Here is a 14386-nt window from a genome sequence, read left to right as displayed (position 1 = left end):
GAAAGGAAACGGGAGTAATGCGCTGAATTCCACCCGCACATCACTAACGTCGATTGGCAGTATGGTTTAGGAACAGACACGGTGTTCAAATATAATCAATTACTTTGAAGAGAAAGATGTACTGACAGTCAGCAGGGATTCAGAAAATAGCGTTCGTGAGAAACCAACTAGATATGCATTCTCACAAAGTAATGCATGCTATCGACAAAGATGTCAAATAGGTTTTCCAGATCTCCGGAAGACCTTGGACACCTTTCGTCGCAAGAGGTTTCTAATTATGTAGTTCGTCTTCAGAGTAAAACCTCATTTCTGCGACTGAATAAGTGATACCCTATGAGGTAGGTCAGTCCGTAGCAATCGATAAATTCAACGAGTAGAACAGAAGTGACATCTGGTGTTGCCCAGAAAAGTGTTACGGGCCGGCCGCTGTAATTTATAGAAAGGATAAACGAGGAAGTTTAACAGCCCTATTAGTGTCATAGGTGCTGTCATTTACCATCTATTAATTACGATGCAATTGAAAAAATTGCAAAAATGTATAGTACTGTAAATGGCAGTTGAATGTAAATAATTGAGGTTATCCGAAGTAATAACAGGAATCCATCAGATTTCGGTCACGAGAGAAACGAAACAAATTGAAAGGGTGTGAACTCGAATACGCTGGAACTTAAATTACAGATAACGTAATTTAGAATGAAAACATAGAAATGTCCTGGGGAAGTTATCAAAAGACTGAGTTTTACTGGCAGAACGCTTAGAAGCGATTGTACTAAGACTGCCTCCACTACGCTTGTCTCCATTCTACGAGGTTACTGCTGTGCGTTATGGGATACTAGCCAAATAGATTGACGGAGGCTACCGAAAAAGTTCTTACACGGGCAGCTGGATTCCTACTAGCGCGAAAGAGGATGGTGTCATTTATGCGATTTAGGGTGACAACCATTAAAACAAAAGCGTTGTTACAGTGAGGAATTTTCTCTATATTAATTACAAATCTTCGCCTTTGAATCCGAAAGCCTTTTATTTACGCTCCCTACATTGGGAGAAATGACCATCGTAATAAAATAAATCATAGCTCGCGTGGAAAGATGTTAGTTTCTGCCAGGCGCTGTTCATGAGTGGAACCGTAGAGAAATAACTTGGAGGCCTACGGCCAAGCATTCAAGTATGAACTGCAGAAAGCTCATGTAGATGGAGCTATAGATGAATTCATTACATGTGCTCTTTTGCAAATGTCCTGTCACCCTGTGCATGTGTGGATTGCCTGAGTTGTGGTGATACACAATGTGAAATGTGCTGTGTGACAGTTACATGCGAAGTGTTAGAGGTACACGTGTGGTTGGCATGGAGCGGGAACCTGCTCTGACGGGCGTCGCCGTGTTACATTACACCAAAGTTTGTCTGACGCAGGGTATAAAAACTGTGAAGTGGAACAACTGATTCATCAAATTTATTAACAGTATAGTAAATAAAAGTGCAAAACATCAAAGTTGGCAAATAATTAGTTATAAAGTCCTAAACGAATTATGGTCGTCCCATATTCTAAGCATCCATCAGGTACCCAGCAGTTGTAGACCACAGTAGAGCGCCCAGTAACGCGTGCAGCTCGTAGATAACTTGACACTGGACACTGTTGCGTTGTAGCCCCCCCCCCCCCCCCCAAGAACCCAGCGGGTGGGGTGGTACTGTCACACTCCACAGCATGTGCCTGCTGCTGTAAAATAGTGCAGTCACATTGACATGTGGTCTTGCGGCATCCCCTGGTTTTGGCGCTTTCCGTGAGCCTCACCGGATCTGCGTTGTCATACTGTTTACGCCTACCATGCAGGCAACCTTGCAGTAGTGGCTGTACCGCGGGAGGCCACAATACCCTTAGGATGCAGAACCGCCACCAATAGTGGAAGACTCCGTATGGTGACACCTGGGCCTGTTCCATGGGCCTTAATATTTGGCATATGTTTTAGCTGCATTGGGCAAGTTAGGACTGGTGTCGGAAACGAATGTGATAAAATCGTTGCAACAGCTAGGCAGAGATGTGTAAAGCAGCAAAACTGAAGCTTACAGAAGTAAAGGCAGTGTATTTATGACACTGCACTGGAGTTGTGAAAACGGTCAGATCGTTGGCACAGTATATTACCAGTCTCAGCCGAACTATTCTTCTGATAAATGTGAATAATAAACCGCAAGAGTTTTCCCGCAGAAATGCTAACTAGATGAAGAGACGTAAGGTTGTTTCATACTGCACAATACAGGGCGTACAGTGGAAGTATTCCTGTCACCCCGAGTACCTCACAATATTACCCACGTGAGTTTGTGCACAGCTCTGTGAACTGCTGGCAGCGAGTCTGTATTGCTAAATGGTTCAGTGATTGTATCGGACTCGTTCCAAAGGTCCCTCTCAATTTCTTGTTTGACTGAAATTGAGCCGCCATCTGCCAAAGCAGTAGGATCTGTCCACTGTGTGTACATTAGTTGGAATTGCTCTCCAGTAATTGATCCCATTAAACAGATATGTAGCTGGCAACTACGAGGTAATCCCTGTATTACAGCCGTGCTATAGTATCTGAACTTCGGCATCCCATAAATTTCAGTTACCAGCTAGAATGATCTTGTCGGAAATGACTTAAATGCCTCTAATGACTACGTCGGGTAAGGGAAATCTAAAACTTTCACTGTCGATTAGATACGAAGATAGTAAGCAGGTGTTGGGGATGACTTGGTAAGAGATGGTAGGATATAGTAACAGCAAAGTGGTCAGCAGTCAGTACAGCCTAGTCCTTCCTGCACAGCGCCCCCTGCTCTCGGGAGGGCAGCGTGCCTGGTTCCAGGCCATCCTCCAGCGCCGCCTCCAGCCCCTCCAGAGCTGAGGGCCGGAGTTTGCAGGACGTGCCACCAGAACCTGTGGTCCCTCAAGAGGCCAATGAGGGGAGAAGCGTGCTGGAGGAGGAGGCGGAGAAGGAAGCCGGCCTGTTCCCGGGGCCTGACCTTGAGGGCCTGTTCACGTGCTCCGCGACAGGCGTCTTCCGGTCATCCGTCGGCGAGGCATCGGCATTCAGAGGGTAAGTGAGCAGAGTTTTCCTGATAATTCTACTCAAATGTACTAACGGCTTTGCAGCTATTTAATCACATGGGACCATTCAGGACACCTTTTATACTGAACAAGAATTTCACACATGAGTCGTCTTGCACGAGTACATTTCGAAAGGGGTCTGTTTCTGATACCTACGAGGAAGCTAGATTTCCAGAATGCATTAGATCGTATAGAATCCCTGTTACACACAAAGCCCTAAGTTGTTCGTTATTTACTTCTCAAAGGGACATGGGTGTCTGAACATCTTAAAAGAACGTACTACGCTGAAGTGCCAAAGAAACTGGTATAGGAATGCGTATTCAAATAGATATGTAAACAGGCAGATTACGGTGCTGCGGTCGGTAGCACTTAAATGAGACAACTAGTGTCAGGCACAGTTTTTACATATGCTACTGATGCTAAAATTGCAGGTTATCAACATTTTATAGAGCTCGAGCGTGGTGTTAGTCGGCTCACGAACTATGGGACAAAGGATCTGAGGTACCAATGAAGTGTGGATTTTCCCGTACTACGGTTTCACGACTGTACCGTGAATATCAGGAATCCGGTAAAACATCAGATCCGGACATCGCTGCGGCCGGGAAAAGATCCTGGAATAACGGGACCAACAACGACTGAAGAAAATTATTAGTGTCGGAAGTGTAACCATTCCGCAAACTGCTGCAGATTTAAATGCTGGGCCATAAAGTGTCAGCGTGCTAGCCATTAAACGAAACATCGTTATGGACTGTCGGAGCGGAAGGCCCACTCGTGTACCCTTGGAGACTGCACGACACGAAGCTTTACGCCTCGCCTGGGCCCGACAATGCCGACATGGGGTTGTTGACTGGAAACATGCTGCCTAGTCGGAGTAGTCTCGTTTCAAATTGTATCGAGCAGATGGATGTATAAGGGGATAGACAGAACCTCATCACTGCGTGGACCGTGCATGTTAGCAGGGGACTGTTCACGCTGGTTGAGGCTGTGTAATAGTGTGGGGCCTCGGCAGTTAGATACGGGACCCCTGATACGCCTAGATACGACTGACGGGTGACCTGTATGTAAGCATCCTGTGTGATCCTCTGCATCCATTCATGTCCATTGTGCATTTTGACGCACTTGAGCAATTCCAGTAGGTCACTGCGACACCCCACAAGTCTAAAATCGATGAAGAGCGGCTCGAGGAACACAGTCCAGAGTCTGAACATTTCCTCTGGCCAACACTCCCCAGACATACATTGTGCATATCAGGGATGCCTTCGAACCTGCTGTTCACAACAGATCACCACCTCCTTGTACTATCACGTATTTACGGACAGCCCTGCGGGATTCATGGTGTCAGTTCCATCCAGAACTACTACTGGCATTAGTAGTCATTGCTACGTCGTGCTGCGGCACTTCTGCGTGCTCTCGAGGGCCGTACCCGGTATTAGGCAGGTGTTAGTGTCCTTGGCTCTTCAGTGTAAATGTAAACGATACATTGCTCGTGGAGCACAAGAAAAGGTACAAACACAGGATGGAAGATGACACTGTTTTGGGCCAAGAACTGCTCGACCTGACGGGACAAAAGTTGCTTTCATTAAATTGTACTGCAGAAATGTTACGTAAGGTGAAACTAAGTTTGCTTATAAACTGTTAGACAACGATGAGTCGGTCGTAAACTCAGAAGTTAGAGAAGCATCTATCTGACTCGTGCTTCCAACCGTCCTGGTACGCTAGACAAACTCGGCTTGGGCCTAACGTGCTATTTAGCGACACCACACTTAGGCAAATATCACGCCTGACAACGCGGACTGGAGGTAGAATCAGCATTGGAGATGTGGTGCAGCAGGAGTATGTTTAAAATCACTTAACTTACATTGGAAAGACAACATGGATAATATTGTGGCTAAGGCGAAACAGACTGCGCATTGTTGACAGAACACTTGGCAGATGCGACAAACCCACTAAAGAGACAGCCTACATTACACTTCCTCTGCTGGAATATTTCTGCGCGGTATGGGATCCTTACCAGGTAGGATTGACGGAGGACATCGAAAAAGTGCAAAGTAGGGCAGCTTGTTTAGTGTTATCGCGCAATAGGGGCGAGTGTGTCTGTGATACGAAATGAGTTTGGGTAGCAGTCACTGAAACAAAGGCGGTTCACTTCGCGGCGAGACCTATTTACGACATTCCAATCACCAACGTTTTCCTATGAATGCGAAAATACACCCACCTACGTAGGGAGATATGATCATAATAAACTTGAGAAATGAGAGCGCGAACGGAAAGATTGTGTTCTTTTTTCGCACGCGCCATTCGAGGGTGGAATGGTAGGGTAGTAGCATGAAAAGGGTTCGATGAACCCTATGCCAGGCACTTCAGTATGAACTGCAGAGTAACCATTTAGATGCAGACGAAGGTAGACGTGAGCACTCGTCCGCGTGTGGTCTCAGGGGGTTTGAAATCGCAGCCACTCGGGGTAGGCTGCCAGCACTGAAGAATGTTCTGTTCCACTTCGAAGTTAACACCATAATGTTTTTCGTACTCCCCATCTGTCGCTTAACCTCTCTTAAGAAAAACTTTTAGCTTGTTTCGTCGTCATAAAACTTTGATACTCTCGGCCTGAGATCTGAGTGTACGGCCGCTAGGTGTTGCTGTACGTAAGCACTGTCCTCAATGGCATATTTCAAAGAATGAGGTGGTATTAAACAGTGTCAGTCGTTGGTACTTTCTAGAGGAAGACATTTTCAACATGTATGCAAATTTTATACAGATTTGTACCTGTTCGCAAATTAAACTTCGTTCGAATGGTTCCTTTTTATAGACTACAGCAATTTTGAAACATTCATTGTAATAAAAGTATCAAATACCACGTGAAATAACATTCCACTAAGTCACCCGTCTTCTGACCATTTCGATGCAGCTTGCTCCAAATTCCTGTCCCGCCAGCCACTTCTCGGTATAGCACATGCATCCTACATTCTCAGTTACGTGCTGCATGTTTTCGAATCACTGCCTTCCTCTCAAGCTTTCGCCATGTACGGCCATTTTCTGGTACCCTGAACGTTATCTGATGTATTAGCACATGTTATATCAGCCTGTCCTTTTCAGTGTTTCTCATGGTCTTCCTTCCATGGCCGACGCTCTGCAGAAAAACCTCGTTTATCAGGCCAGCTAATTTTAAACATAATTCCGTTGCACCGCATGTCTAGTGCTTAGCGTATTCTGTTCCATCACGGAGGAATATAACTAACTACGCTTCCGTGTGTTGAGACAAACTGCTGCACATTTCGCATGTCAGATGGATAACAATGGCAGCGCTCTTGACTATGAAAAAGTTACGCATTATGAACTTCTACATACTGTTTTTGTTGAGGAAAAGCATTTGTTCCATGTAAGACAGTAAAAATAGATGTATACAATTGTAGCTAGCAAATACGGAGTTAACATTGTAAATAAAGCCACAGGAACAGTTAAAAATATAAGAAAAAAGAACTAGAGCTTAAAAATAGGTCAACACGTTTATTGTAACTACTAGCTTTGAAATAGCTGTCAGCACTACATAACGAAATGGTCTGGAAGGAGCATATCGAAACACGAAGAATTTCCCTCTTGAAATAGAGAAATACTGTTCTGTATAGACGTTGTGCCAAACGGAAATCCATTTGCGAAATATACATATCTGTACGTCCATTTTTACTCATTTTTGAAACTATAGGAAGGTGTCAATGCGTGCTCCAGTTGTTACAGAAAAATTTTGAATGATCTAAGAGATGACATAAAACGTTCACTCACTTCAGAAAACTTCTATATCGTATGTCATAAACTGCTGTGACTGTACAATTCTAGTAAGTTTTCAAAGAGGTGCATTAAAGAAACAAAGATTTTAAAATGTTCATCATTTTTGTAGTTTAAATTCCGACCTACAAAGTTTTTCCACTACAATTTCTTTTAGAACTCTTCTCAAATACTCTGCATACTTTCTACCTCAGTTTCTTCAGGTCATTTTCCAAATTTCCAAACAACTAAATTTGGATCCAGCTCTTACAGCTAGTTCTCAACAGGAGTGAGTTCACTGGGGCAAATTTTCTGTACCCAGACCAACCCTCTACTCATGCCACACCTACCTTGCCTGTGGACACCCCTCCAAGTAAAGGTTGAGCCAGAAATGTTAAACGTTGTCATTGTCTAGAAAGCTGTGTCTCTCTTGGTAGTAGGCCGGATGTTGTAATGTCTCTTGCAGTGGTCTCTCCCCGATATTTTCAGAAATTTTATAAATTATATAACTCAGTACATATCTCGAAATCTCTCTTCTTATCTTACCGATACCTAAACTTTAATATACGATTATCAATGCAAAGTAGTTTCAAGCCCTATTATTCCTTGGAGCGTGCATTTACTCCATGGAATAGCTTCTGTTTTCGCTTATGAAAAGAATGATTCAGATCTTGCCGATTAGCCGTGAAAGAACGAAGATGTATATGTACTGCTGAGCTAGTCGCCATCTTGATGAGATTCTGTATGAGAAGGAATTTAATACATGAACCAATCTAAAGTGTTGGCGTATTATTTAACTGATTATTATTGACAGTGTCTGCTTACTACGCTGTGTTGCACGGGATCAGTGGGAACTTCTGATTCACACTGGACGAAACTGCCGTTTTGTACGCTCAAGATATCCAGTTTATTACTTTCAATAAATGGGCTAACACGGTCTTACCAGCAGATCTCCCGTCTTCCCCATGCGGTCACCGAAAGTTAATAACTATTACAAATATTTTCTGGAGATCGACTGACGATTTTCGTCGCACCGAGACTTCGAAATTGCTTCACTGCCTTATGGAATTCAAGTTAGGCTCAATTTAATCAGGACAGAACAGTATTGAACTGTGTGAATGAGTTAAGCCTGCTTTGTGAATGAAAATTCCCTTAATACACGCATGTTTTACTATCCTGATCAGTAAAGCTAAATCAGGCCGGTGTGAGAGGTTTTTAAATTTCAGATCCCACAAAAATATTAAAATGTCATTAAGCCAAAACCACCTCAGCAGACAGTTTCTGTAACATAAGGTACTAAATTCAGATCGGTTTCATACAGGAGCGAAAATCTCACCAGTAGCTACATGTCCAAAGTAACGAAGTGTTCCAAATACTGATTCGTATCGTTGCTCTTTGTACAGCATCCCAGAAGAGCCACCTGAAGAGCAGCAGAAAGTGTCAGAGCATCCAGTGTGTGAAGAGCCAGGTGAGGGTACAGGACAGGGCCGGGGTCAAGAGGTGGGGCCCCCCTGCTTGGACACTCGGGCCTCTAACCGCGGTGGCCTCCTCGGCGTTCGGCGGGCTGCAGCAGAAGCCACAGCAGCAGCAGAAGCCACAGCAGCAGCAGAAAGCTGGAGGAGAGAGTGCGCAGCTGGTAGGGCAGCAGACAGCACAGGGCGGGGCAGCGCTGACGGAGGACAGCGTGGAGCAGGAGCCGGGGGCAGGGGCAGGGGCAGGGGCAGAGGAACGGGGCCACTGGGGCAGGACTCGCCAGGGCCGCAGCAGAGGCGGGCTTCCAAGCGGAAGAGCACAGCCGGCAACTATGGACAGATGTCGAAGAGGGGCCGCAAGTGAACGCTGCACACTAGTTATTAGATGCAAACCATCAATTTTTAAAATCTCATTAAACTTTACTCTAAATTTTTCAGTAAGGTAACGAAGCTTTTGGCAAATATTATTGACGATCATTACCACAGATGAAAGTAAATTAATGTTGAGCCCATTTGTCACATTCTATAAAATTGCAGAAATGTTGTTTTCAATAAGTCTGTACCAAGAGCACGAAGGGAGATAAAACTAAATCGATAATTTTTAGTGCTTTAATCCTTTGCAGAGCTGTTTAAAAATAACCAATTTTTGTACTTAAAGTGTAATTGACAACTTGTCTGTGGTGAATAAACGCTACAAATTTTTCTTCACTAAACTCAGTGGTAATATCCGTAATCGTATTCCTTGTAAGTTATCCCAGTAGAATGACCTGAGAAGTAAAGGTACTTCAGATAGCAGTTTTGATGATACTCACCCTGCTTCCCGTTTAAACTCTGTATATTCCTTCACCTTCATGAACTGTAGCTGAAGTTGGGTCATAACTACCTAGGTTGAATAAATGACATTAGTACACCTGTCACTCAAATGGAGTCAAAAACTGTCCAAACCAGATTAGCAGACGACTGACGACCGTCGGGACAACGACAGCCTTGATCCAATAATCTTCCTCCATAAAAATTTGTTACACTATTTTAAAAGATCGTATCTTTGCTCCTCCATTGGGATTAACTCCTTCAAATTGAAAAAGCGATACACAAAACTCCCGGTCAAATTTCCCCGATTTATTGTGATGCGTCATGTTTACTGATTTGATGCCTATGTAACACTAATCGCCGCGTTGTCTTCAGATTTAATTACGTTGTGCCTTTCGCAAAGTCTAGATTTTTATGTCCTCCCATCCGGTGGAAGACAGCTATATGCCTCGCCTGGGCCTGTCAACACACATTGGACTGGTGTTGACTGGAAACAAGTTGCCTGATTGGATGAGCCTCGTTTTAAATTGTATCGAGCAGATGGACATGTGTGGGTATGGAGAAAACCATAGACCCTGCATGTCAGCAGGGGACTGTTCAAGCTGGTGAAGGCTCTATAACAGTGTGGAGACTGTGCAGCTGGATATGGGACCCCCTGATATGTACAATAAGAGTGTCAGGTGACATGTAAGTATCCTTTCCGATCACCTACATCCATTCGTGTCCATTGTGCATTCCGATGGACTGGCTTTATTCGTGATAACCCACGCGTCCAGAAATGCTACAAAGTGGCTCCAGGAACACTTGATGTTTAAAAACTTCCGCTGGCCACCAAACTCGCCAGATGTGAAAATTATTGAGCATATTTGGGATGGCTTCCAACGTGCTGGTACGAAGAGATCTCCAGCCTCTCGTACTGTTACGGGTTTATGGAGAGCCCTGCAGGATTCAAAGTGTCAGTTACCTCCAGCACTACTTCAGACAGTAGTCCATACCACGTCGTGTTGCGGCACTTCTGCATGCTCGCAGGTGTCCTACAGAATACTAGGCGGGTGTACGAGGTTCTTTGGCTCTTCAGTGTCCAATAGTAGTCAATGGCACATTGGAAAAATATGCAACATTCGTTCTAATGCTTAGTACTCCGGAACTACCTGAACAAATCCTTTCAGGCTATGTCCATATCAAGGTTCACCCATTCGTTCCTAACCTAATGAGATGATCTAAATGTCAGATTTGGCCATACCACTTGCTACACCAAGAAGAAATGCAGACGATAAACGGCTATTAATTGGACAAATATAATATTAGAATTGACATAGTTAAATTTTCACGCAGTTGGGTGCATAGATCCATAGGAAATTGGTACCCAGAACAACATCTGGCCGTAATAACGGCCGTGATAACGTCTGGGCATTGAGTCAGAGCTTGGATGGCGTGTACACGTACAGCTGCCCACGCAGCTTCAACACGATACCACGGTTCATCAAGAGTAGTGACTGGCGTATTGTGACGAGCTAGTTGCTTGGCCACCATTGACCAGACGTTTTCAGTTGGTGAGAGATCTGGAAAATGTGCTGGCCAGGGCAGCAGTCTAACATTTTCTTTATCCATGAAGACCCATACAGGACCTTCAACATGCGGTCGTGCGTTATCCTGGTGAAATGTAGGGTTTCGCAGGGATCGAATAAAGGAAAAGAAATGAAGGAAAAGGCCCACCGTGGTTTAACAGCCCAATTCGGAGAATGCTCAGGAAGCAAAGGCAGTTGCACTCGCGGTACAAGAAATATCGGGAGAGAGTACAGTCAAAAGTTAGAGATTCGTGCTGCTGTAAAAAGAGCGATGCGCGAAGCATTCAACCACTACCACCGTCATACCTTAGCAAAAGATGTTGCTGAAAACTCAAGGAAATTCTGGTCTTACATAAAATCGGCAAGCGGGTTGAAGGCTTCCATTCACTCACTCACTGATCAGTCTGGCCTGGCAACGGAAGACAGCAAAACGAAAGCTGAAATTTTAAATTTAGCATTTGAGAAATCTTCCAATCAGGAGGATCGTACAAACATACCGCCGTTTGAGTCTCGTACAGATTCCCGTATGGAGGATATAGTGATAGACATCCCTGGGGGTTGTGAAGCAGCTGAATGGGTTAAAACTAAATAAATCGCCAGGTCCTGATAGGATTCCAATTCGGTTTTACAGAGTATACTCTACTGCATTGGCTCCTTACTTAGCTTGCATTTATCGCGAATCTCTTTCCCAACGTAAAGTCCCAAGTGACAGGGAAAAAATCGCAGGTGACGCCTGTACATATGAAGGGTAGGACGGATTGTCAAAATTACAGACCAATAACCTTAACATCGGCTTGCTGCAGGATTCTCTAACATATTCTTAGTTCGAATATAATGAATTTCCTTGAGACAGAGAAGTTGCTGTCCATGCATCAGCACGCCCTTAGAAAGCATCGCTCCTGCGAAACGCAACTCGCCCCTTTTTTCACATGATATCTTGCGAACCATGGATGAAAGGTATCAGACGGATGCCATATTTCTTGACTTCCGGAAAGCGTTTGACTCGGTGCCCCACGGCAGACTCCAAACTAAGGTACGAGCATACGGGGTTGGTTCCCAAGTATGTTAGTGGCTCTAAGTTTTCATAAGTAATAGAACCCAGTACGTTGTTCTCGATGGTGAATGTTCATCGGAGGTGAGGGTATCAACTGGAGTGCCCCAGAGAAGTCCGCTGTTGTTTTCTATCTACATAAATGATCTTCTGGATACGATGGATAGCAATGTGCGGCTGTTTGCTGATGATGCTGTGGTGTACGGGAAGGTGTAGTCGTTGAGTGACTGTAGGAGGATACAATATGATTTGGACAGGATTTGTGATTGGTGTAAAGAATGGCAGCTAGCGCTAAATATAGATCAATGTAAATTAATGCAGATGAATAGGAAAAAGAATCCTGTAATGTTTGAATACTCTGTTAGTAGTGCAGCGCTTGACACAGTCACGTCGATTAAATATTTGTGCGTAACATTGCAGAGCGATTGGAGGTGGGACAAGCATGTAATTGCAGTTGTGGGGAAGGCGGATAGTCGTCTTCGGTTCATTGGTAGCATTTTGGGAAGATGTGGTTCATCTGTAAAGGAGACCGCTTATAAAACACTAATACGACCTATTCTTGAGTACTGCTCGAGCGTTTGGGATCCCTATCAGGTGGGATTGCGGGAGGACATAGAAGCAATTCAGAGGCGGGCTGCTAGATTTGTTAGTGGTAGGTTTGATCATAACGTGAGTGTTATGGAAATGCTTCAGGAACTCTGGTGGGATTCTCTAGAGGAAAGGCGTTCTTTTCGTGAATTGCTACTGAGGAAATTTAGAGAACCAGCATTTGAGGCTGAATGCAGTACAATTTTTACTGCCACCAACTTACATTTCGCGGAAAGACCACAAAGATAAGAGATTAGGGCTCGTACAGAGGCATATAGGCAGTCATTTTCCTCTCGATCTGTTTGGGAGTGGAACAGGGAGAGATGCTAGTTGTGGTACGAGGTACCTTCCGCCACGCACAGTATGGTGGATTGTAGAGTATGGATGTAGATGTAGGGTAGAGCCACAGGTCGTAACACATCAGAAATGTAACGTCCACTGTTCAAAGTGCCGTCAACGCGAACAAGAGGTGACAGACGTATAACCAATGGCACCCAATACCATCAGGCCGGGTGATACGCCAGTATAGCGATGACGAATACACGCTTCCAATGTGCGTTCACAGCGATGTCGCCAAACACGTATGCGACCATGATGCTGTAAACAGAACCTGGATTCAACCGAAAAAATGACGTTTTGCCATTCGTGCACCCAGGTTCGTCGTTGAGTACACCATCGCAAGCGCTCCTGTCTGTGATGCAGGGTCAATGGTAACCGCGGTCATGGCCTCCAAGCTGATAGTCCATGCTGATGCAAACGACGTCGAACTGTTCGAGCAGATGGTTGTTGTCTTGCAAACGTCCCCATCTGTTACCTCAGGGATCGAGACGTGGCTACACGGTCAGTTACAGCCATGCGGATAAGATGCCTTCCATCTCGACTGCTAGTGATAAGAGGCCGTTGGGATCCAGAACGGCGTTCCGTATTACCCTCCTGAACCCACCGATTCCATATTCTGCTAAGTCATTGGATCTCGACCAACGCGAGCAGCAATGTCGCGATACGATAAACCGCAATCACGATAGGCTACAATCCGACCTCTATCAAAGTCTGAAACGTGATGGTACGCATTTCTCCTCCTTGCACGAGGCATCACAACAACGTTTCACCAGGCAACGCCGGTCAACTGCTGTTTGTGTATGAGAAATCGGTTGGAAACTTTCCTCATGTCAGCACGTTGTAGGTGTCTCCAGTCACCAACCTCGTGTGAATGCTCTGAAAAGCTAATCATTTGCATATCACAGCATCTTCTTCCTGTCTGTTAAATTTCGCGTCTGTAGCACGTCATCTTCGTGGTGTAGCCATTTAATGGCCAGTAGTGTAATATGCTGTGTGGAAATTGTGGAAGTTCAGCTCACTACTTAGCAAATTCTTTTAGACTTCATTCGAAATGGATACACCGCCCCAGGGATCGCACAGTATGGAGCAGAAAGTGAGGTTTAAACGATGAAAGAAAAAAATTGAGAAGTCGTAAGTCAAGAGACAAACTATGGTGAAGCTGAAAAAGCTTGTCATGCAACCTCCAGTAGTTGATACTTTTGCATAGGCTCTTAAGAAGCCAATCGCAAAGTGAGATGCCTCCATACAAACTCAGAACTCAGACCACAGATCCAAATGAGAGCACATGCACTTGTTTGTGTACATGTGAAGAAAACTCTTCACTTGAATCAGATATGAATTGGAAGCGATCGGCGATTGGGCTCGGTCAGATATCACTGCCCACCATCAGAAGCCTGCTAAGCCATCCTCAAAACCCAAGCAACCAGCTCCTCTCCACAAGTAAGGAAAACGTCCTTGAAAATGTAGTTCAAAGTAGAAGAAAGTGGCAGTTAAACCTTCAGAGTGGCGAGCCTCCCCGCCTCCCCCCCCCGCCTCCCCCCTCCCCGCCTCCCCCCTCCCCGCCTCCCCCCTCCCCGCCTCCCCCCTCCCCGCCTCCCCCCTCCCCGCCTCCCCCCTCCCCCCCTCCCCCCGTCCCCGCCTCCCCCCTCCCCCCGTCCCCGCCTCCCCCCTCCCCCCGTCCCCGCCTCCCCCCTCCCCCCGTCCCCGCCTCCCCCCTCCCCCCGTCCCC

At 45.3% G+C, this 14386-nt stretch overlaps 1 protein-coding gene across 1 annotated transcript in view; it reads left to right on the top strand.

Moving 5' to 3' along the window:
* LOC126234911 (basic proline-rich protein-like) overlaps nucleotides 1–14101 on the top strand; it is a 71649-nt gene extending 57548 nt beyond the window's left edge. The window contains exons 6-7 of the mRNA XM_049943651.1: nucleotides 2790–3059; nucleotides 13990–14101. Of these exons, the coding sequence (XP_049799608.1) occupies nucleotides 2790–3059; nucleotides 13990–14101 (382 nt within the window). The remainder of the gene's footprint in view (nucleotides 1–2789; nucleotides 3060–13989) is intronic.
* The last annotated feature ends 285 nt before the right edge of the window (nucleotides 14102–14386 follow it).

The sequence above is a fragment of the Schistocerca nitens genome, chromosome 2 (assembly GCF_023898315.1).
Source record: "Schistocerca nitens isolate TAMUIC-IGC-003100 chromosome 2, iqSchNite1.1, whole genome shotgun sequence".
Taxonomy (NCBI): domain Eukaryota; kingdom Metazoa; phylum Arthropoda; class Insecta; order Orthoptera; family Acrididae; genus Schistocerca; species Schistocerca nitens.
This window is presented reverse-complemented; position numbering and strand designations above follow the sequence as displayed.